Genomic DNA, 25,031 nt, shown 5'->3' with positions numbered 1-25,031 from the left:
TTATGTACCCTTGGTATGGTCCACCCATTGCTCCCACAGAGTGGTGGGGCTACCCGGATTTACAAGGAAGGGGCAAGGAGCAGGAATGTTCTGCATTGTTTTTCTCACTGTGTTGTGGTCACTCACTGTTCACTTTTTTTTTAATATGTCCACTGTGCAATCACTGTATTCAATATTTTGTGGTGAGGCTTGTTTATTGTTTAAATATCCATGAGATTTGTTTGTGTGTTAAACTTTGAAATATTGTGGGGCCTCGTTATTCAGTTGACTGCAGGTGATCATTTTTGTTACTGTGCTGGTCTTTATGACAGCACTGCTCTGAAACTTTGAATATGCCCAATGCGAGCTGTATTGTGTTGCTATGGTGACACTTGGTAACAGTAGTGCAGGCAAAATGACCAACACGTTTCAGACGTTTTATTAGGTACTTTCCTCTAATAGCTTCTAGAGTGAGCATTGTGCGCACGCCGGGCCTTGTAATCGAAAAATACTCCTTCTTACGTGGTGAGTGCATCACTCTTTTATCTAACTCTATATTAGTCCCTGTTTTAGCCCCTTCCTGGCTTCTGTAATACGGCTTGTTAATGTCTCCAATTCAGCCTGTTGCTGCTTTCCCATTTTGTCACCCGTGGGTTGGCACTTATGTGTGTTTATGGATGGGGTGACGGTCCGCTCTCTTCTGGAGGCTCTCCGAATCCTCGTCGCCAATTGTTATAAATATAATTACCTTGCAGGAAACGTGTATATGTGATTAAGTATATTTATTATGAGAGCCCCCAGGTGGGTGCGCTCCCCATGAAGCACAAACCCTTACTGGCTCTGACGTCACTCTCGAACTGCAAGAGTTCCAGAACGACCTCAGAGTTTACATCACAATAACCACTTCTCTGCAGCCATATGGTGTCCATCTGTTTGGAGTCATCCAAGTGCTGACGCAAGTCTGTGGGATGTGTATCCAAAATCTGCTATAACATGAGATTATAAAGCCGTTCATAAGAATCTACTTGAGCAGTAGCCGCTTGCCGAAACTCTTGGTATATAAGCTCATTGTTGCATAGACTCTTTTGGAAAAGTATTCTGACACGCTATGGTCACTAATTCTTTGGACCGTTTTATAAATCAGCACAACTGTATTTGGGGTCACTCGAGGGCCAGATCTCTCTGTATTATGTTCCAATGTTTAATTTCTCTAAACATATGTATTAATGTGTACTGATCAAATAATTTCCTCGCCATCTTTGTTTAGGCGTTTTTCTATGTGTTCCATGTTACTATCAGACAGTGGATTTACTTGAACAGAACAGAAACTAGATCACACCCTAGTTTAACTAAATTCACAGGGTTTGTCACAACTCTAAAGGGTCACCACGAATGGGTTCAAAACATTGCTAGACATCTAATATTTAAAATGCTACATAGAGAGGGGGCATATCATGAGATACTGTGAACAGAGTCTGTGTTTAACCAGGAATGCACTGATGGCATCATGTAAAGGGGATATGTGTCGGGAAGATAATTTTACAGTTCAACACAAGCAGTGAATAGCTATTATTGTAGATCGTGGTTTCGGTGATTGAAAGCTTATTGTTCTCCCTTTTCTTTCTGTTGTTTTCGTAACTCTGGCAAGTACAGTTAAATCAATAAATACTGTAATACTTATGATATATGGGCCTCATTACGGGTTTGCCGGTATTACCGCTGGGATACCGTTAATACTGTTACTGGCACTTGTCTGCCAGTAATACCGGCAGATTACAAGTGTTGGTATTCACGGCAAGTCCCCATTTCCACAGAGTCCGATAGGACTTCATGGGGGGATTTTGCTGCAATCCCCAGCAACGGTATTACCATGCCGGTAATACAGGAATGTTTTTGCCAGTAGAGGTCAGATGTACCTCCATCACCCCTAGCGGCAAAGTTGTAGGTGGCCAGCCTGGTAAAAGTGCTGGTAAACGTTATGACTGGTACTTTCACTGTGCACCGGCCAACTCTTTGTGAGGGTTTTTCAGTGCTGCTAACATTCTTGAATGGTTTCTCTGTTGATTCATGTCATGAAGAGGCATTGGGGCTCATTATGAGTTTTCCTGTATCTCGCTGGTAATTCCGACAGTACACCAGGAAACTGCCCCTACCATCTCTGCCGTCTGATAACCCTGTATTACTGGGATATTACGGGTGGTAGAGATGGCAGTAAGTTCCCATTCCGTGAAGTCCTATAGAACTCCATGAGATGGGATTGGCAGAATCACCCGCACCGGTAGTTATGGTGCCGGTGATTCTGGCATTTCTTTTCCGGGAGGGCCGGGTTTCCCGGTCTGGTAAAAATGCTGGTGCCAGTATGACCAGCAATATATCCGGGCATTTTTACCAGATCGGGTAATGAGTCCAATGGACTTTCCACTGAGGCCACTGCATCCTCATTGAGACACTATTGTTGATTTTTGTACAAGCCATACTAGTAATCCTCAGTTTGTACACATTCCTTCCATTATTTTGACGACAGTTCTCTAGGAGGTTGTTCATTATTGAGTCCTCTTTAATTGGTGCCCCTCAGTCTCCTATTCGCCTAGAGCTGTACAAACTCATTCAATGTACCAGAGTGGTAATACTTTCCCCAAAGCTTTCATAGAGGACTTGCAGGTAAAGTGTTCCTGAAGGGCAAATTCCACCCGTCACATTTTTGACAAGCCAAATGTGATCTTGAAACACTCTTCCTTGAGCTTTGTGCACGTGATACCTGGCCTGCTTGTGACTACTTGGTACTTTTCATCCATGATTTAGCAATAGAAGGGAGTCAGAAGAAAGGAAATATTATTTAACTTCAGTAACAGTAGCACTTGTATATCTTCCCTCTGTCACACATGTCCACACTGCCTGGTTTGACTGAGTGGTACTCAATATGGCTTTCCATGTTGGTAAGTGAAAGTTGGCATTGACTACTAGCATAAGAGGCAGCTGTCGGGGATTCACAGACAAGATTTGCTATGTTTATTCTTCCCCGGCACTGTTTAGACTAAGGCAACGTTGTATGCTCTGCCATTGCAATGTTCTATGCTATTTTGCAATACCGTGCATTTTCATACTGGTTTAACATCCAGTGTTTACTGCTTTAACCTTAACATCATCCTTTTTTTGAGAGCTGTAACTAACTCCTATGCCTAGTCCTGAGGACAGCCACGGTGTTCACTTGGGGGCAGTACTGACCGTTACAGACCTCCTCCCCAATTTAGAGAATCTGAAAGCCTCTTTAGACATAAATAGGTCTCTGGAGGGACATGCAAAATGGGTTCCTTTATCAACAAACAGCTTTCTCTCCACGAAATCGTAAGTCTCATGCTGCCATTAATTAAAAACTCTCAGCAGTAATAGAGCAACCATTTACACAATTTGGGACCATGGTGCCCACTGCTGTGATTATAAAACCCATGGCAGAAGTAGACTTGGAAATTTAAAGGAAGTCACTTCAAATGTTTTGCAAAACATTATCCAAGCCCCAAACACCTGGGCAGGGTACAATGCTGCAGGAATGTGATAATTCAACAGCATGTTTACCCAAATGTATCAATCCATTGGCTACTGAACAATGTGTAGAGGAGCAATTGGATGCATTCTCCATAGTCAACGCCCCTTCACCCCCACTGTATTGGAGTAACAAACGAGGAGCGACAATTTTGAACCCATGTACAAGTTTATGCGACATGTTCATAACACGTCGACTGTATGAAAAAACGATATGCGCTCAGGCAGCCATTCAGCAGATACCCTCACGTTGAAACAGTGGAGGAAACCTACCAAGAAGGATGTGCCTTGTCGAGTTGTTGAAAAGCAGCCATGAAAAAAATGGTGCACGACATGGATGTACGTTAAACAAAGTCTTATTTTATTTTATTTATTTGTATTGCGCCGGTAGCTCGCAAGCTTCGGGGCGCAGAGACAGGAACACGAGAGACAAGTGACGGATAACATACACGAAGCACAAGACAGATATAGAAGATATAGAACTGGGCCAGAAATAATTATATGTTTTACTTAAAGATGTAAGTTTTCAATTGTTTTCGGAAGCGTTGGTAGTTGGCTTCCTTCCTTATCTGGCCCGGGAGGTTGTTCCAGAGGCCTGCTACAGTGACAGGGAAGGATTTGCCCGCTTCGTTTTTGAGTCTGAAAGGGGCTGTCATAATCAGTCCTTGTTCGGCTGATCTTAGCTCTCTGGAGGGCTTATATGGGATGATTTTACTTCTCATGTAGGCTGGGGCTTTGCCATATATACATCTGTGTGTGAGCGTGAGCGACTTAAATTGGACTCTTTCTTCGATTTTTAACCAGTGTAGTTCTTTCCTGGCTTCGCTAATGTGCTGGTTCCTAGGTATTTGTTTGATGATTCTCACTGCATTGTTTTGCAGGACTTGGTAGCTGTGGTAACAGTTTTTGTTAGAACCCAGTATTAACGCGTTGCCGTAATCGAGGCGAGATAGAATTGTGGCTCTTGCGATCGTGGCAATGTTTTCCTCCGATAGGTAGGGTCTAATGGCTTTCAATAAGCGGAGGTGGTAAGAGCATGTTTTTTTCACAGAGAGGGTTTGAGCCTCGGATCCCAGGGATGCTTCTAACATCATCCCCAAGGTTTTAACCTTGTTAAGGACTTTGATTGGAGTGTTTTTGATGGTAAAGGTGTTATATGCGGGGTGGAGCTTGGATCTGACCAAATTGGAACCAAAGACCATGAGCTCGGTTTTATTGCCATTTAGACACATCCAATTTTGGTCCATCCATTTCTCCACTGCTTTGTACACTGTGTCGAGTTTTTTGTTGTCCTTTTGATGGTCTCCACTTAGTTCTATTAACAGCTGAGTGTCATCAGCATAATTGGTAAAGAACGTGTTGATGTTATCAAGGACTATACATAGAAATCTGAGGTATATGTTGAACAGGAGTGGGGACATGCTAGCACCCTGGGGGACTCCGCATGTAATTTCTTTTTCTATAGAAAATAGGTTTCCCCAATGAACTCTAGATGTTCTATTTTGTAAGAAGGACATGATCCAGCTTATTGCTTCATCTGAGCAGTTTGCTGTGTCTTTTAGAGCTGACTTAAGTAGGTTGTGGTCAAGTAAGTCAAAAGCCGCGCTCAGATCTAAAAGTATTAGTAGTCCGGCTTTTCCCTGATCAATAATGTTATGCATCTTGGTCTGTAGATCCAGCATAGCTGTTTCTGTGCTATGTGCTGGTCGAAATCCTGACTGTTGATGATGGAGGAGATCAGAGCTTTCTACATGTTCCTGAAGTTGTGTGGTGGCAATTTTGTCCATGATTTTAAGTATAAAATTGCAGTTAATTATGGGCCTTAGGTTGTTTGGGTCCCTTTGCTCTAGGGTAGGTTTTTTTACAAGGGGCGTGACTGTTACCCTTTTTATGCTTTTTGGTACATTTTGATCACGGAAGGATGTGTTTATTACTTTAGTTAGGGCTGGTGCAAAAATGGCTGGATGGTCTTAGGATCAGGTTAGCCGGGAGTATGTTTTCCGTGCACGTGGTGGATTTCATGGATGCTAGGGTTTTTATCATGTCATTGGCAGTGATGGGATGGAACTTGAATTGGGTCGTCTGGTGTGCACGTTCCTCCGGTGTATCTTTAGTGGGTGACTTAGAGGCTGCTTGGGATTTGGCTATGATGTCCCTGGCCTTATTAATTTTATTAAAGAATGCAATCTGTGTTGCGTCGCAATCTTCTTGGGTGGGCGAAAAGGCATGGGTTAAGCCTTTTGGCTTATCGATGGATTTCAATATATTGAAAAGATTGCTGGTGGAGTTGGCTGCTACTGAAATCTGTTTATCGTAATAGTTTTTCTTAGCCTCAATTATCATTTCTTTGTAAATTTTCTCGCTGATTTTCCAGAGAGATTTATTTTCCACCGTGGATTTTTTTCTCCATTCATTTTCCCTTTTCCTTTTAAGCTTCTTCTGTTCGAGAAGTTCCTCTGTGAACCACTCTTGTTTTATTTTTTTAGGTCTGGAGGTGTTGGTTTGGAGTGGAGCCTCACGGTCCACTAGTGTCTGTAGATGGCTGAGTAGGTTAGATAGGGTGATTTTGCATGTATCCTCATTTTTTCCCTCTATTTCGTGAGCATCAAGGCATTGAATCAGGTGCTCTTCGCTGATGTTTTTATAGTTCTGCAGTGTTTTTTTGGTAGGAAGATTGGGAAGTTTGGGCCCTTGTGCAGGGGGATAGATATGAAAGGTCACACTGTAGTGGTCCGACCATATACATGGGTCAGTTTTGTAATCTTGAGATGTGAGGTTGTTGGTGACAACCCAGTCAAGTAGGTGGCCGTTGTCCATGGTGGGATTGGTATTCATCACTTGGTAGTCTATGTTGTTCAGAAGTTTCTCCAATTTAATGGCCTCTTTATCTTTCAGATCCCCCCGCCACCGATTGAGATCTCCTAGAAGTAGAGTGGCGGTATTGGGTCCTTTGATCATATTAAGCTGGTTTGTGATTTCTTCGTTGAAGTTGGGCATAGTGACAGGTGGTCTGTACACTACAATTATGTTAAGGCTGCTATTATAGGTTTGAAGATGTTTAAGGTGGAGGATTTCTGTACCGTTACATTGTATTTTGGTCGGGAACAGTTGGATGGTGTCCCTGGCGATTACGGTCACGCCACCCCCTTGTCCTGATTCCCTGTTGGTATAATATATACTGTAGCCCTCAGGGACTGCTAGGTCACAGGTAGGACCGACGGGCTCTTTTAGCCAGGTCTCGGTAATGCACATGATATCTATTTTCTCCGCGGATATCGTATCATGGATGCTGATGGCATGTTTGTTGAGGGAACGAGTGTTGAGGAGACAAATCTTTAGATCTTGAGGAGGTTGGAGTGGCACTTTCTTGAGGGTAGTGTTCGATGGTATTCTTTTCTCGCGTCTCTTAATAGCAAGGGTTTCTGTAGAGCAGAGTCTAACATCGGGACTACTTCGTTCAAGGATTGCATCACAAGCTGCTTTAGCAAGCTTTGTGTTTTGGTAATTACGATTGATGTTGGCCTTATAACAGCAAAAGAATGTCTGGAAGAAGATATGTGACCCTATGCTGAAACGATATGAAAATACTTAAGAATAACGATGTAACTGAAACTGTAAGAGAACCATGTACTCCATGATGGAGTATTTACGAATACAAAGAAGAATGAAGTGATCAATAACTGTGAATACGCTGAAACGCAAGGTAGAAAGAATACATAGAAGCTTGCGGATGAGAGGTATATATTCAACATTTAGGACTACCATCAGAACAAGGTGGACAACGGCTCATGTCAATAAACCCATTCAAGCTCAAAAATACGAGCCAAGGATCTTAAAGGTGGAGAGACAATGCAGAAGCTGTTTTCCTTGTGAAATAGGGGAGTACTTTGGCTTTGAACCAAGGATGCTATTTCGAGAGAAGAAGAAAAAGGACGATGGGAGTCTACAAGCAGCAAAAAATGCGCAAGGACATATTTTCTAAAGATGAGGAGGAACGTTAACATTCACTGAAGCCAAATATAGGATGATTAAAAGGCATTAGGTCAATATGGGATAGAATCAGCAAGTCTCTAAAGGACAAAAGGAGAACTGCACCCAGCCAAAGCTGAATCAAATAAGGTTAAAAGCACTGTCGATATGGACACATTCATGGTCTTGCAAAACGTGATGAAGAGCTTGCAAACAAGTGCTATTCATTAGGCCTGCAGCTAAAATAGCAATGTACCTACACTCCCTCGGATGTCCCGAGACTTTGCGGACTGGCATGGTCAACCTTCAAACAGAAGACACTGGCATGAGGCCTACTGATGAGAGAGGGTGGCCAAATTGGGAAACAAAGGAAAAGCTGACGGATCTCCAACAACCTGGGGTTCGTTGCTATGCACATGCTGCTAACAAGCCGAATCTCCAAGGTTGGATTTGGGTTGCCAACCAATTAGAAGCACCTGTCATGCACGTTTTCATACAATGTTGCAAAATATTAGTCCACTTCCACATTTTCTGCTGTGATGATTACCTTATACCATGTGATTAGAAGTAGCTCAGGGTGTGTCTCACAGAAAAGAGACCACCAATGAGGTACAAACACACATATTTTCTATATGCAGAGATGATTCCCTAATCAAATCCCACCCCTCGATAGGTTTTTGAAGTTTACCACGTAGGATGACATCATAGATGAGGCATCTAGCATTATATAAACTACGCATGGCTGAAAAAACAGTGTGATCCTGCATGAGTCAAATTGATGAGTGTTTTTTCGCCCTGCTTTACTTCTTGAGATTAAAGCAGTATTTTACCATCTCCTTTGAGTCTGTCCGGATATTGGGTCTGAAGTATTTTCTTGGTAATTCCATCTAGCACAACAAATGCTTGAAGGTGCTAAAGCACACATGTACTCTGCAAAGATACATGGCTGATTTCTTTTACCAACAATCAATAATTGCTTTAATTTTAGGAAGTAGTTAGAAAACTGCTCAGAAGCGTTACCACTTTCAGAATCACATGCTGAAAAATCAGAGGGGCTGTTTCCTTCCCAGGAAGTATTAAGCACTAACACAGAAAGGGAAAGTGTATTCCAAGGTGGTGACCAGGCCAGATAAAGGTGTGGTCCAGCCCTTGAAGCTCAAAGTAAACCCAGGGGAAGCCAAGAACGCCAACCACTCCCAGTGCTGTCCACTTACCGAACACAGATGCAGCCACTGAGAGAGCTAAACCCAGGGTGAAGGAACAGAACACTCTAAGAAACAGTGAACCCAGTCAGTCAGTGTGGGTTGTTGGAGCAGGAAGTTGGAGTTTGGAGGTGGTTAGCAAACATCAGAATTTCAGAGATGGGTGAGACGGAAGAGCATGGAGAAACCGGAGCAGAAAAGATGGTAAGAAGTTGTGAATTTGAGTTTAGAGGAGGTGGCAATGGGGTAGAGGTGGTATGGTGGAGCTGGTGGATTGGTAACTACAGGTGTTAGAAGTAGTATTCTGGAGGAGGGGTAATGACAGGTGGTAGAGGTGGCATTCTAGAGGAAGTGGCAGCAGGCAATAGAGATGGTATTCTGGAGCATCTAGAAGCAACATGTGGTGAGGGGTATTTTGAAAGCGCTGTCAACCACAGTTTGTAGAGTTGGTATCTTGAAGAGGTCGCAACAACACATGGTAGGGATGATATTCTGGTGCAGTGGTAACCACAGGTGGTAGAAGTGGTATTCTGGAGGTGGTGGTAACAATGAGTGGCAGAGGTGGTATTATGTACGAGGTAGAAGCAACATGTGGTAGAGGCATATTTTGTAGCTGGTGGTAACCACTGGTTGTAGAGCACCATGGAGGCGATGCCAACATCAGGTACCAGTGGTAACATTCTGGAGGAGGGGCTACACAAAGGTGATAGAGATGGTATTCAAGAAGATGTCGAAAACAGGTTTTAGAGGGGTATTTTGGAGGTGGTAACCACAGTCTTTAGAGGTGGCTTTCTGGAGGAGGGGCTAACTAAAGGTGGTAGATGTGATATTCTTGAGCCAGTGCAAACAATGTGTGATAGAGGTGGTATTCCAGAAGAGGTGGAAACATGTGGTAGAGGAAGTATTTTGGAGGTGGTGTTAACCACAGGTTGTAGAGGTGGTATTTTGGAGGAGGTAGCAACAGGCAATCGAAGTGGTATTCATAGCATGTATAGGCAAAAGATGGTGAGGGATATTTTGAAAGAGGTTGCAACCACAGCTTTTAGAGTTGGTATTCTGGAAGAAGTGGCAACAGCAGGAGCTAGGAAAGATATTCTGGTGGAGTGGTAACCACAGATCGTAGAGGCAGTATTCTGAAGGATATGGCAATAATGGGTGGTAGTGGTGGTATTCTGAAGGAGGAGGTATCAACAAAATGCAGTAGAGGTGATATTCTAAAGGTGGTGGCAACAAGTGATCTAGATGGTGTTTTGGAGAAGGTGGCAACATCGGCAATAGAGGAGATATCCTGGAAGGAGGTGGTAACACCAAGAAGAAGAGGAGGTATTGAGAAGGAGATGGAGCAGGTAACAGGAGGCAAAGGCCGAATTTGGAGAGAAGGAGGTGTTAGTGAGAGGAGAAGTCCGCTTAGGATGGTTCTGGTAGGCCATGTCGTCCCTAGGGAGGGCAAGAAGGCGAGAGGAGGAAACAGGGCAAGCAGTAGATGTCGGGTGTATAGAGGTGGAAAGAAAAAAAGCCAGAAGGGTGTCAGGAAATCCATTTAAAAACGTATGGGAGACAGTGCAGGTAGCCCCATGAAAATATGGACACTGTTAAAGTAATTTATACAGCTGACAGTGAGGGGTGGGGGCTCAAAAGACAAAAACAATTCAAACCCAATTTACATTACAGTACAGTTGCCTTGCAAACAGAAATGTTCCTTAACTTCCACAAGCATAATCAAAAGTCTCTGGCAGCCTTTCATTTATAGGAATCCCCAATACATTTTCATACCTTGTATAAACAGGGTTTGTAATGAAGTCTGTATTCCTTTCATAAATAACTTGGCTGCAGCTTCTGTGTTTACATTTCTTATCTCCCCTGAGCCAGAGAGAGGAAGAGAGCGAGAGAGCGTCCTCTGGGACCAGCCTTTCTCTCTCTAATCCCATGACATGAAGGCAAATCAAATGGTGCTTTCCTCACCAGGAAGTCCAGTCAAACTGTCAGAGATTGGAACTCTCTGGCACATTTACAAATCTAAAAAATAACCCTTACCTCTTCACAAGTGAAGTCAGATTGAAATGAAGAGCCACACACTTTACCCCATGTACAAATCTTCTCAGGAACCGGTGAGTGCTGATATAATGAGCAGGGCTAAGCTGATGCCAGAAAACAGGTTTAATGCAACCTATATTAAAAGAAATAGGTTTTGTTTTCTCTCAGAGAGTATATATAAATCAAGATATTTGTATAGTCTGTGGAGAGCTTAACTACAGGACAGGCTGCCACAGCTGCTTTCTCTCCAACCCCTCTGCCACTGCCTTCAACTGCCACTTCCTCAACATTCCATGAGCCCTGATAGGTTCTCACAAAGGTCACATGAAGGACATTTTGTAGCAACGGTCTTTGTAGTGGCCAAGACCTCACCAGGAGAGATAAAATGCATTGCCCCTTTCCTAATAACAATACATAGGTGTACAGATAATACACACTGCATCAAACCTAAAACAATAACACTTACATTTCACATACAATTCACATAACTAATAATAGATATAACATGACAACAGTGTGTTACACTTTTCAGTGCACTTTAAATGTATTTCATACCTTCAGCCCTAGTGAGTTGTGACACGTGTGCTTTTTGATGTACACCAGGAAGGGGCGTCCCCAAAGCCCAGCCTATGGTTAATGGGAACCCCATACCCATCAGGGGGTTACATGTAGATGAGGTAGCAGGCATGAATGTGGTGGTGCCCAAACAAGGATGTAAAGATACAAAACACCAGTCTTCTTACAATGTTCAGGAGATGTAATGAGGGGTCATGTATATGAACATATGCAGGGTGAAGTGATTTGATGAGAGGCCATCTTTGTTAAAGGCAGCAGCTCCTCTTTGTTCAAAAATGTAAATGCCCCACCAAAGAAAACAAAATCTGTTGTGGCTGGACACCCAAACAAATAAATATAACACATAAACCTTGTTGTAAACCCCGATTTAGCTATAGCAGTCCACATTGATTTATGGCTCCCAAGGACACATACATCTTTAGTGATTTAATTCACGGTGTACTTTCACCCTCCCTGTTGCGCAAATACCTACTCACTTGATTGACATAAATCTTTGCCTTGGATGAGCTTGTTGGCTAAACATCCTATGGCACCAGACGCCTTACTTATGCTGGTTGGCACAAGGTGGTGCAGTCTCATTGTCTAGGATAGACTCCTTTTGAGACATGGGTAGCTTTGCATACATTGACCTCCCCATGGTGGGTGTGCAAAAACACACTAAATATATACATATCACTCCTCTGCAGACTATGCTTAACTAACATGCCACCGGCAACATCTGAATCCGACTCTGGTTGTGTGAAGCCGCAGTCTTTCAGTAAAAGGATCTCACTCCACTGTACGGGTGGCAAAAGGATCTCACTCCACTAGACGGACGGCATGGGGACCAGCAACAGAGGATAGGTCTGCTTAAATACAGGCCACAGTGCAAGAGATTAAAAATATGGAATAGAAAACAACAATTGATCCAAGACATAATGTTTAAGATTAAAGATACTTCTAAATGTTGAGATAGGAGTTCGACAGGGTTGTGTGCTAGCCCTAAACCATTTGGTGTTTTTATAAATGGAGTTATTACTGATGTTTTAGACATGCGGGCGGATGCCCCAGCATTGGCTCGAGACAGATTGCCACTCCATATGTTTCGACACAGTCATACTCTTTCACACCCCAGTAGGAATTGGAGACAACTGGAGGTTTTTTCAACGGTTTGTGAGGAAAATGGTTTGTCTATAAATGTCCGGAAAACTAAGACCCTGGTCTTTAGGCGGCTATGAATAAAATTATAATTGTTCTTTTATAACGTGCTTAATACCCTGCGGACCAGTTTCTAAGTACGAGCCCAGGATTCGAATCTGTGTTGCAATGCGTCGTCTTGCTTCCAAGACAAATGCGTTGCCCCTGAGCTATCCTCCTGGCCTATGTAAAAGAAACAAACCCTGAAGTTGGACCTTCATGAAAGCCCCATTGAACAGGTCAAATACGAATGACTATCTGGGTTTGAGAATGAGAGAGGACTGTAGTTGGAAAGGACAGCCAGTGAGAGCCGGGGCTATGTTAGCCAGATATAGTGGCGCTATATCAAGATTCACAAGAGAGCACAGGGATGGAGGGAGTGTCCCTCGAAGCTTATAAAAAGCAGGCCAGGCAGGCGGCACTATACGGTCCCGAGCTCTGGGGCTGGAATAATAGCGGAAGCCTACTGGTTATCGAGCACAAGTTTATTTCTTTTTATTTGTTTATAATGTGCCGAAGCCCACGGGCTTCGGGGCGCACCCATAAAGACAAAGGACTTACATATAAAACAGGACAAGTGCTGAGAGTCTGAACGGAGTTACTAGGCCAGAACCTTCACTCCTTCACTTAAGTAAGTGTGTTTTCAGGATTTTTCTGAAAGTTGTGTAGTTTGATCCGCGTCTTAGCTGTATAAGTAGGCTATTCCATTTTCCAGCTATGGTGGCACAATATCCCTCACTCAGGTAGGGTCGGATGGATTTAAGAAGGCATAGGGAGTACTGGCAATTCTTGTTAAGGTAGGTAACCTGTGCTTCAGCGCCCAAGGATCATTCCAGGATTAGCCCCAGAGTTTTCACTGTCTCGGCCACTAAGATAGGAGAGTCTTTGATGGTAAATGACCTGTACTCTTGGCTTAGCTTGGCTTGAGCTTGGTGAGAGCCAAATATCATCATCTCTGTTTTACTTCCATTTAAACACATCCAGTTCCTTTCCATCCAGGCTTTGTATAGTTCCGCCACCCTGATGCTATCGCTGGTGTAGCAACCACTCAGCTCCACCACCAGCTGGGTGTCATCTGCATCGTTTTCTAAATGAGCTCTGATGTTATTGAGCTCTATGCAGAGACACCTCAGGTAAAGATTGAATAGGAGTGGAGATAGACTGGCACCTTGTGGGACACTATTATTAAGAGCATCCTGGGACTACCGCCCAACGCATTCATCCTCCTTGCCTGCTTAGAGGTGGATCTTCTGAGTATTGGGGAGATTTGTAAATCTACAGCACTGTATTATTGGGTGCGTGTTGGATGAATGCTGATTTGGTTAAATATAGAGAAGCATTGCTTGTTGTCATGGCTCTGGAGGGGAGTAACCATTTGCCATGGTTTTTGCACTTGAATAATAACTTCTTTGCCATTGGCATGACTGATTTATGGTGTGCACCGGGTGCAATGAATAACAGCATTAAACCACGTATTAAAGAAGCATATGCCTCAATACGTGCTCCGGGAGATATGGCCAAGTTATCCCAATCAAACCAATCTATAAGGTATTGGGCCCTAAAACCAGCACTTGGTTATGAGGCTTACTTGGGCCACATGCAAACGAATCAAATGAGATCATTATTTACGTATCTACGCTTTGGGATTTTACCTGTAGCTGCAAATAGAAACACATGCAGTAGTTCAATTGCACCGTTCTGGCCATTCTGCCAGAACGTGAGCAAAACTATCATACATTTTGTTTTGATTTGCCCACACTATGGCAATATCAGAAAAAAGATTCATAAGCCACTTTCTTTTGGTTAAATTTGTCTGATCAGATACACTGAAGGAGCAATGGTTCTGTGCATCAATGCCAAAGATAGCCTAGCAACATATTGCATGGGGAGTGATCTGGACAAAGTGAAGGAGATTTAGATGTTTATCATGATGTGCCCTTTTTCTGTAATAGGTTATTGAAATATCATCTGTTGGGCAAATAGGGGAATGCGGTGTGGCATTGGCACCTTGGTGGTCGTGTGATAGATCATGGAGGTTATTTTCGCCCTTAGATTGTGATACATGCGGACATATATCGCCTTGGAAACTGTTTCAAATTGAACTAGGAAGTAGTATTGATTTTTGTGGTGGCCTTGATCCTGACAATAGCTTTTTCCTCACCCCTTATGTTGTCATATAGGCAGGAATGTATTGTTCTGGTATACTGAAGTATGTAGAATATCATCCATTTCTTTTGTGTAAAACTACAGTGATTGTATATTTTACATTTAAAATTGTTTAGAATGATGTTGATTGATTTGGCATGCCTATTCTTCACAGCACCTGTTGAGGTTCTTTTTACATATAATTTGTACAGTTATTATAATGCTGCACTTTATCTTTACATTGTTTTAACAGATTGTAATTGACCGTAAGTAATTATATTTGATGTTTTATTTTTTATCGTGTGATGTAGGGTGTTTATGACCTATAGGTTGACAAAAAGCAGAACGATTAAAGACAGCAAAACATGAATACCTGAAAAAACGTATGTTGGTAGACAACGAGCACTGAATAAGTGCCTCTGAAGATAAGTATGATACACTTGCCTCCGATCAGAGAAAAACAGAGCTTCAATGCCTGGGTAGATCAGGAAAACCACCCAAAATGCAATAACCTGCACATACTGGGTGTATCCAAAGACGCTGAGAGTCAGGATTTGCAGGCATATCTGATGACATTCTTCAGAGAAGATCTAGGAATGTCTTCTGCTAATTCTACAACCATTGTGAGAGGGTATGAGACGGCCTTCTTGCATACAATCTAGTATGCTTTTATAAAATAAAAGCCTATTTCGAAGGCATGATTGTTTGCTTTTTGTCTTTGTATTGAAGAGTGTGTTGTGTTTTAATATTTTGTATAAACAGCTGGTTCTAAACTATAATTTGTTGTGAGTATGGGTGTATAGGGTGAGTGATGCATTTAGTGATCTTGATTCTAATTATTTTCTTGGGGTCTTGGTACTTTCTATTTTCACTTTGGATTACTGATTGAAGATGTTATTTTGATTGAATTTATAAAAATGTTTTTCATGTTTGGAACACGAAGCAACGAGCTGGGGGTAGATCTCTCTCTGCGGCAGGGGCCTCCCTCTGGAACAGCCTTCCTGCCTCCCTGAAACTTGAGGAGAACCATCTCCGGTTCCGGAAGCACCTCAAAACCTTCCTCTTTGCTTCTGCTTTCTCTCTCCCTCTCCCCTGCTAATTCTTCACTAAATTCTGCACTGAATCTGAAACTTGGCCACTCTCACCGACCTCGGTCCTGGGCCCAGCCACTCTCCTCCTGCACTGCCTCCCTGGCAACCTCTGCACTGCGGGACTGTTCTCTGTATCCCTACAGCCCCCCCTTCCCAGCACTTGTTCTGCACTTACCTTGCACTTGCCACCAGCTGGCCCTATTTATTTATTTATCTATTTATTTCTATTCTACTTACCTTGTACTGCACTTTTCCCTTTCCCCTACCCCTGCACTTGCGCGGTCTGAATGACACCTGGCCTAGTAGGATCGTTGTCTGTCCTCTCCCTGTTTCCCCCCTCCCTGCCTCGTCGCGCCTTGAAACACTTGTGTATAGGCGCGTTACAAATGCCATATCATATCATATCATAGTAAGTTGTTGATATATTAGTATTTTAACCGATTTTGTGGCTTGTGTGTGTACATATGTGTATTTTTGGATATTGAATTAATTTGATTTTATATAAATGAAATTGAGAGTAAAGATGGTGTCCCTACACTGCACACCTCAACATTGATCCAGGCCCTTTTTTGAGGTTGGTTTATTTAGTCATTCCACGGTAGGACTGGATCATCAACACTACACTGTTAGTGTTGTTTTCCCAGGTGTGTCTCTGTTGTAAGAGTTTTCAGTAGAGATGCCCATGAGCTGTAGAGCGTTAAATGGAATCCTCAAGGGTTTGTCGCTTTGATAATACCTTCTATTTCCTGTGGTCCTTCAGCTGCAATTTAATGGCAAACCTGTTTTAATAACAAATGGCACAGGTTTGACTGTCCTGAGGACACTTGGCAGTTCATGTGCCAAATTGATGTTCTACTGCAAGATACATTTCCTAGTGAAATGCAAAGAGCTGCAGCTGGAGACATGGATAGGGTCAGCACTGCTCAGTTGGAATTGTTATTGTGCATGATATGGATGGAAACAGTGAAGTGATCTAAAAGATATCCTGGAAAGAGGTTAAAAGTATTCTTGGGTTCAAGGGCCATAACCAGATTGTTCTTCTGATAATCTTGGAAGAACAGTTGAGTTCAGAGGAAAACAGGTACTCTATCCAGTCTAATAGATCAGAATATGTGATTTATCCTTGATGTATTGAGACACTTGAATGTTAGTATTGTCACTAAACTGTAGTGTTATCAATACTGACTTTGACTTTAATACAGAAAGATGTATTATTGCACATGATGCAGGCCATATCTTCTTTTGATGAGGCGGTGGACCCTAGAACGAATTCGGTCATGGTCAGGAATGTAGGTAAAAAGCACCTCCTACAACAAGCACCCACCACTTTACAGCATTGAGGTGGTTATCTGTAGTATGTTCTCTTGATAGTGAGTTTGAATAGCTAGCAGAAGCTCCCACAATATATGTTCAGTGGGCAAGTATTGTTTCTTATTGGATCTATAATGAATACATGCACTTTTTGGTTTTACTTGGTAAGTTTCTCTAGCATGGCAGGTTGCTTTTTTAAAGACAGGCTAAAGCAGGGGATACAAAATGGATTTCATGGATATCCTATACAGAGGTATGGGATGCTATCATCACGTCTCTTCATGAGAAAGGTATAGGGGAAGACGGGAGGGACTTAATGGGTAACTGCAACTCTGAAGGTTTCACAGTCATACAGTTGTTTGAGACTCTTGCCTCATGTTGTTGCTTACTTTAGTCACCTATAATGTGACCGGCTTTGGTCACCCAGTTGATGAGCAGCAATTACTTAAGCAAGTTACGGATCTGCAAATCGACATAACTTTTTACCAATAGAACCTACTAGTCACGACACAGTCTGGGAGATTTGTAGAGGTTCGGTTGGGGCAGAGGCTTTACTACCCTGTGTACATTAGCAAGAAAAAGGGGTCTTGATTTTGATAGCCAAGTATGTTCCATTTACATGTAAATCTATAATGATGATGCAGGGTGCAATTTCAGGTTGCTAGGGGTACTATAGCCAATCAAGATATAACTTTGGTGACTATATACACAGTCCTGTGGATGACAAGCCTGGTTTCAATCAGACCTATTTGAGAGATGCACCAGTTTTCTATCCCAAATAATTTTTCCAGGCAGAGAATTTAATGTGGTTATGTCAGAAGGGGTAGATAAGAAACCACTATGTACCGGGAAGGGCTACAGGGTCGTAATAGCCCCTACAGATCTTACAGATAAGTTATTTGTATGTTGATGTTTGGAGAACCATGCATGCTAGCGAGGCAAACATGGCATTGTATTCTTCCCCTCAGGATAGCTATGCCAGGCTTAACATGTGGTTCACCCCAAATCCCTAATACTGTATGTGGTTGCACCTAATATTCTCCCAATTACCTGGTCAGGCCAAGCTCCTATCACATTGTATCTCCTTAGGTTCCCACGCAGTTACCCAAGTGGAGATTAAACCTTGCAGTGCTTAAATATTCAGACATTTAGAATGCATTACAAGACATGATTGAGAACGTTTGGTAATCCATTTATAATCGATATGTTCACAATAATAAATGCTGAGATTCTCTGACAGTGTGTATGGGCAGTCAGTGTATGCCTCTCTGGTCGAGTAAATGATGAACCTTTCGCATGAAAGAAGCCAGTCTTTTAATGGAAATATCTAAAGCTGAAAATGAACATAAACTCTTTGGCCCCTTACAATTATGGCACACTATGACTAAGGTGGGAATAGAACTAGAAAAACAAGAGCTGCAAAATGCCTCACAAATATAGACAAACCTTGTCCGAAGAGAGGAATATACTGCTGGAACTACTAGTAAACTCCCTTAGGTGTTATCAGCGGGTGAATACTGTTGAATTGATGCTTAAGAAAAAACATGACGTGATACCTTAAGTATTCATGATCAATTTCTCCTATTTACTAACGTAACTTATGGTCTCTGCCACGTAAGAAGTTTCCTACCCAAACTCAGGATTACTTTTAAGATATGACTCTTCCACAGGTCTCGCTGGAGCAGCTGTAAAGGCTGAATTACAAAATAGCAGCAGATATCTTCATTACAGCCATCAAATCTCTTAATATAGGAAAGGCAGCGGGCCGGGATGTTTTTCCCATAGATTTATATCACACATTTCCTGTTGGAATTGGAATAAGGGGTTGCTAGCTGGACGCCTCATCACCAAAGTTGTGGTACAGCAGTGCGGTAATGCAGCGTGTGACGAGCCTGCAATTGGCATCACTTCTCCACGGAGGGGAGCCCCTTTCCATGAGCCCATGGAGAGGAGGCGGCTACTCGATAGCCCCCTGGTGGTAGTAGACAGTGGGAGGATCTCATGGGTAGGGACACTCTCTCTGGGGACAAGGACGATGATCTAGGGTACAGCCCTTATAAGAAAGCCACCCCCACACTCTGGCCCCTCTTTCTTCTACTAAGCTCTTTCTAGACATTAGATCAATGTATTGTTGCAAGGTAGAAAACTTGAGTGTCATTAAAAGCACTAAGATGAAGAAGAGCTACAGGAACCCAATTAATCCAGGTACTGGGATGGGTTGGCCCTGCGGATTTATGAAAATGGATCCCATGAAAGAGAGGAAGGACTTATTCAATTGGCCCAAACCAGACTGGCAACATTATATAAAAATCAACAGACAACTTACATTGTTGTCAAGCCAGCCCTGGAGTAGCAGCAGGTGTGGAAGCTGCCAGATGCGGTAACAGTTGCACAGCGAAGACCAAAGAGCAGGGAATGCCGTCGGGAGACAAAAGGCGGCTAGCCAGGCTCCAAAGTTGATGGGTCCAGCAACATACAGGCAAGGCAGTAGTGCAAACACCTTGAGATGGGGAATTGCGCAGCTTCACCCTAGTACCGATACTGCAGGGAGCCAAACCATGTGGAGCGGACAGCCTCCGAAGCAAACGACTGGAGGAAGCAGGTGGAAGACCCGCTCAAGACCCGGGTGGTGCCGTCGCCATACGCAAGGGTCCCTGCAGGTAACAGTAGGTGCGAGCAGGCCGGCAGGGACACAGAGAGTGTAGGAAGGTCTCTGGGCTGAGAAAAAGACAAAGAAGGGCCTGGGACCCTGAAAAACTGACAACATAATTAAGAGGAAAGCTTCCCCATTGGGGTATCAATTAAGTCCCACTGACCACCAGGTAAGGGTCGGAAAGATCCAGAGAAGTTGCTTTACGTATCATCTTCCTCGTGGCAGTCCTTGGCAGGAAAGTTGAATCAAGGAGCCCGGCGAAAGAAGAGAACAGGTGTCAGGGACCGCAAAGAGAAGCAGCATTTTGAGACATCTTCATCGTGGCAGTCCTTGGCAGGAGAGTGAACCAAGGGGGGCAAGTAAAAGAAGAGAACCAAGGGTTGTGGACCCAACACTAAATAATCATCAATGTGAAAAGTCCTCTTCCTCGTGGCAGTACTGGGCAGACGAATGAGCCAGGTAGCTCCAGTGCAAAGAATAGAAGAAGAAAAGGAAGATCCATGGGAAGGGAGACATTCCCGCTGGAGTTGGTGATAGTGGCAAATCCTACCAGGAGAAGGGAGGCATTCTCCTGAGATGATATGATATGGCATTTATAATGCGCCGATACACAAATGCTTCTCCTGGTACTCACCAACCAGGTACAATTGTTAAGAAGCCAGAGGAAGGGAGTCATTCCCCCTGTTTACAGTGGTGAACTATACAATAGCATTTCAGCCAGGGGAAGGGAGACATTCCCCATGGCTAGTTTTGTTAACTATATTTTAGGATTTTCAACCAGGGGAAGGGAGTCATTCGCCCCTGGCTTTTGGCTGGTAGAAGAAAACCTTTTTTTGATTTGTGACTTTATGGAATCTAATACCAGGAGAAGGGAGTCATGCTCCTGGGAATGTAACTTTAAGTTGTAGTTTGAAGTGTAAGGGACAGAGATAGGATTTAACACATGACGATGGACTCTAAGTTACGGACATTCTGACAGACCAATTAGTATTTCAGTTGAGGCAGGGAAACCCCTCTTAGAGTTAGGGAAAATTAGGTCCTGTCTTGCTTTTCATTTGGCTAATAAAACTCTATAGTTATATTAAAACCCAAAGCTTCAGTTTTGAGTAATGAATGTCTCTCCTCCCCTTTCCCCCTTTATACCGATACTACACAGGGATGTCCATTATCCCCTCAATCAGGGGTAGTAATTTGAATGCAGATCCTGAGGTGTGCCTTTATTATGTGCTCTGGCTGTTGAACAGGTTATATAAAAAATCAGCAATCAAGCTCATTATGGGATATAAATGCATTTGTGGGTAATGGAAAACAAAATGTTGCTGTATGCCCACAATGTCCTCATGTATTTTTAACATCCTAAAATAGCCCCTCGAGCATTACTAAGAATTTTGGATGAATATAGTGATCTTGCGGGATATAGAATTAATTTAGAAAAATCACAACTAATGTTGATATCCCTTGGGACCCAGCAATCGAGGTACCATGTATTTATTTGTTTATTTATTTTATTTGTAAAGCACCCCAGGCCATGGGCATCAGATCGATGTTGTGGAAACAGTTGCAAACAAGCATCGGAGCAAACAAACTTATAGCAGAGTATTACAAAGGTCCAAGGTTCACCGTCCTCCCTCATGGAGGGGGCACTTAACCGGCTTAATTTAAAATGAAACTTTGATTCTATTAAGTATTTGGCAGTACATACAATACATGCCCATCAATAGGATAAAAACCAACCTTCTGAGATGGAATGTTCTCCCTTTATCCATCAATGGCAGAATACATGCAATTACAATTAATACTATGCTGAAGTTAAAATGTAGATTTCAGATGCTTCCATTGGACCCTCCCTCAGCTGCTATTGCAAGATAAAAGTACCATTCACCAAGTTCATTTGTTATCATAGAACTGCTCATCTGAGGGCCTCAATCTTTAAACTCCCTAGGGTGGAATACCAGATCGGAGGGGATACGTGATAGTGGTGCAAATATGCTATATTTGGTGGTGGCCGAATGAAGGTGAGCCGGGAGCCTGGAGACAAGTGGAATTGAACAGTATAAAGCCCCTCTACCCACTAGATCTTATGCCCCTCCCTTTCCAATTCCTTCCTGCCTTCAGTGTCATCCCATTGGCTTTTCTTGAAGGTCCTGGCATACCTCTTTCAGGAAATGTTCATCGACCTTCATACTTATCGCACATGGCTAATGCTGAAGGGACTTTACTCCAGTCTGTCCCTGAAGCAGAGTAGCAGGTTTTTTCTGCTTGGTGAATGGGGGAATGTTATGTTGGGGGATCTTATCGAAAGGTCAGACCCAGTTGCATACACACAATTTAATGATGATTTGAGCAAGGGCAAAAGAGGTTGCACATGGCGATTGTTGTTAACGTCCAACATAATCCCAGATGGGAGACTAATGAAACTGGCAGCAATCGATAGTAAAGAATGAGCGAGAATTTCCCAGAATAAAACCATTTTACAGAATGCTCTTGTCAGACGTATTAAGTAGAAATATAGCCTTGTCGAAACAATGGTCAGAGGATATCGGATTACCATAGAATTTGGAGACTTCTTGTCTTAGTGGGACATGGTGGGGGATGTGTCCTTTAGCTTAAATCGAGAGATACCGTTGTTAGATATTTTTGTGGCTCTGCTATTGACTTGCTTTTGATGAGCCTTGTTCTTTCGCCTTGCTGTTGGAGGAACTGCAGGGGGATAGATACTCTGCGATATATGTTCTGGGAATGCTGTCAGGTACAGCATTTCTGGTGGCAGGCTATACTGGAACTTGAGCCCGTCATTGCCTGCAAGCTTGATTTCTCTCCACGATTGCTTCTCTTTGGAGAGAGCATTCCACTCCTGTCCATCAGTATGGCAAATAAAAGCCTTTCATACAGCATGCAAAAAAAGCATGGGGTGGCCTTATCTCCCAAAGGGATATCATTTGAGTTTAAAGAAGCCTTGGACCCCATAAGGGATTATACCCTTTCCACTAGCACCACCCTTTCCCAAGCATGGTTTTCTTCACTTTGCAGCCCCTCACTCAGACAGAAGCTAGCATGGAAGTGTCATTAGATAGAAATTCTGCTGTTGCTCTATTGTAACGGTTAGCTCCTTTTTAAACATTCTATATTATTTGCCCTAGGACCATAACCCCATTTCTTTCTGCAATATGGCTGAAGCCTTGCTGTGATGTTACAGCACACAGTCTGTGCCAATTAAACCTTTACAAAATCTTGTCTGAATGCTCAGCACATGCATTAAATGTTGCATGAGCTATCTAGGCTTCTCTATAACAGGTAACCCAATTAACTGTTCAATCAGGTTCCTACTTAAAAGGGTTGTGGATGGTGTTTTAGCAAATTCACCCATGGCTTGCCACTTTTCTGACGTATTGCTCCAAATGATATGTATTGCCACCATGACTTCTTCTTAGTTTGATGGCTCAGTATTTAATGAAAGACTGTGTTTTGCACCTTGTTGGGGTTTTCAATGTAGTTTTGCTGGTTTCTTTAGCACCTGATATCTCATTTCAACTTCTAAGGTTTCTATTGATGGATGTACAGCAAAACATGATAACGTACAATAGTTACACCTCTAAAAGTATGAAAGAAATGAGTGTCTTGCATTATATGTGCTAAGTCAAACAAATCCCTAGGTTTGTATGCAAGTGAATCCTTAATGTAATGTTATCCCAGAGAACTCTTTGAAAGAAAAAGCCTAATTTATTGTTGTACAAATGTGAAAGTATACTTAGAATATATTTCTCAACCAATGTTTGAACATGTTCCCAGGGTCACAGCTACGGCAGCTAGCGTGGGAGCAGCAGGTGTGCCAGCTGGAGGAGTCCTCACTATAGCAATTATCTTGGAGGCCATTGGACTGCCCACCAACGATCTCTCCCTGATCTTGGCCGTCGACTGGATTGTGTAAGTAGCCATTTGTCTGACCCACTAGGAGTTACAACTGCAAGCACTTGGAGCTTCCTGCAAATCCTCTGTGCAGAACCACAAAGAAATAAATCTCAGGCAAGCCAAAATAAAAAAAGGCATTTCATTCTGTTTTTGATGCAATTGTAGTCCCTAATTAATTAATTAAACTTTTATAACATGCTTAACACTGTAGACCAGTCTATAAGCGCGGGTGGGTTTTCAAAACCTGGGTTGCTTTGCATTGCCTTTCTTCCATGACAAACACATTGCCCCTGAGCTATCCCTCCAGCCCCCCCTAGAAGTACTGTATGAAACCCATAGTTAGCCAAATTTGCAAAATGTTCCAAATTCCTTATTCGAAATTGCATCAATTTGTGATTTCTAGCGAGACTCCCTGGAGCTCCCAAATTGTGCCTGAACTTCTGGGTGCGGACTTGAGTTTGGAAGGCCAATTTAGAATGCCAAACCTCTCAGGTTCAGCTGATCAATCAGAGCACTAGAAATTCAAGGGGGATTCAATTGCTGGGTCAAAGGCCCACCTCCCGTTTAGTCACTCACAACAAATGTCACATTCAGGCATATCGTGTGAGGTGGTCACTTGTTCCTAGTCACAAGACTGGCTGTGTGTTGCACACTCAATTACAAATCAATTTACAATAACAACAGAAACTCTGATGTTAATCTCCTGCACTCTAATCGAGAAAATCTCTTCCATGAAACATTATCACAATTAAAATCTAATTCATATTATTAACATATATTTTATATCAAATTTCAGTCAGTGTACATAATATATAAAATGCACGTACTTTACATTCTCAGTAAAGTCCATTATCCACTTTTCTATTCCAAGTTTTACAAAGCGGTCCATGTTGTTAAGATGTAGTCTATCGAAAATGCTAAATACATTTCCAAACCCAATGTGTATTCTACAGCAATCCAGACCAGATTTCAGTTAAAAACTCCCAAAGCTTTTTGGGTATTCAATCCATCTTCAAGGGATAGTCTTTAGTGGTTTCCTATGAAGGAAACCTATGTACTTAAGAAGTACTAATACAATGACCTTATATCATCATCTTCCATTACACTCAGGCCTACTAAACTGATATTGCTTAAAATATATTTGTAATAATTAGATTCCACCAAAGAATATGTCCATATCTGTCCACAAATACCACAGAAATGTAGTGATCTACGATACAAATTCATAGAAATATTCAAATTGCATCCCTTTTTTACAAATTATCTCTTCTCTAAATTATTTTCTAATAATACAGAACTAACAATGTTTTCCCTTTGCACTTCTCGTCTCTATGTACTTGCGAAACACAGAGTTCTTAACCTAAAATAAAACATATAAAGCCATTTTTGGCAAAGAATCCCTCAATAGGCGTTTAAATCAAACATCAAAGATGATAAGAATTCAGA

The 25,031-nt window shown here is 42.5% G+C and overlaps 1 protein-coding gene across 1 annotated transcript in view; it reads left to right on the top strand.

Annotated features, from left to right (window-relative positions):
• The window catches only part of SLC1A4 (solute carrier family 1 member 4), a 267,158-nt gene that overhangs the window by 200,458 nt on the left and 41,669 nt on the right, over positions 1-25,031 (top strand). The window contains exon 7 of the mRNA XM_069608167.1: positions 23,466-23,600. Coding sequence (XP_069464268.1) covers positions 23,466-23,600 — 135 coding nt within the window. The remainder of the gene's footprint in view (positions 1-23,465; positions 23,601-25,031) is intronic.

The sequence above is a fragment of the Ambystoma mexicanum genome, chromosome 4q (genome assembly GCF_040938575.1).
Source record: "Ambystoma mexicanum isolate Mex_15411 chromosome 4q, UKY_AmexF1_1, whole genome shotgun sequence".
Classification (NCBI taxonomy): Eukaryota; Metazoa; Chordata; class Amphibia; order Caudata; family Ambystomatidae; genus Ambystoma; species Ambystoma mexicanum.
Note: the sequence above shows the minus strand (reverse complement) of the source record. Positions and strands in the feature narration are given on the sequence as shown.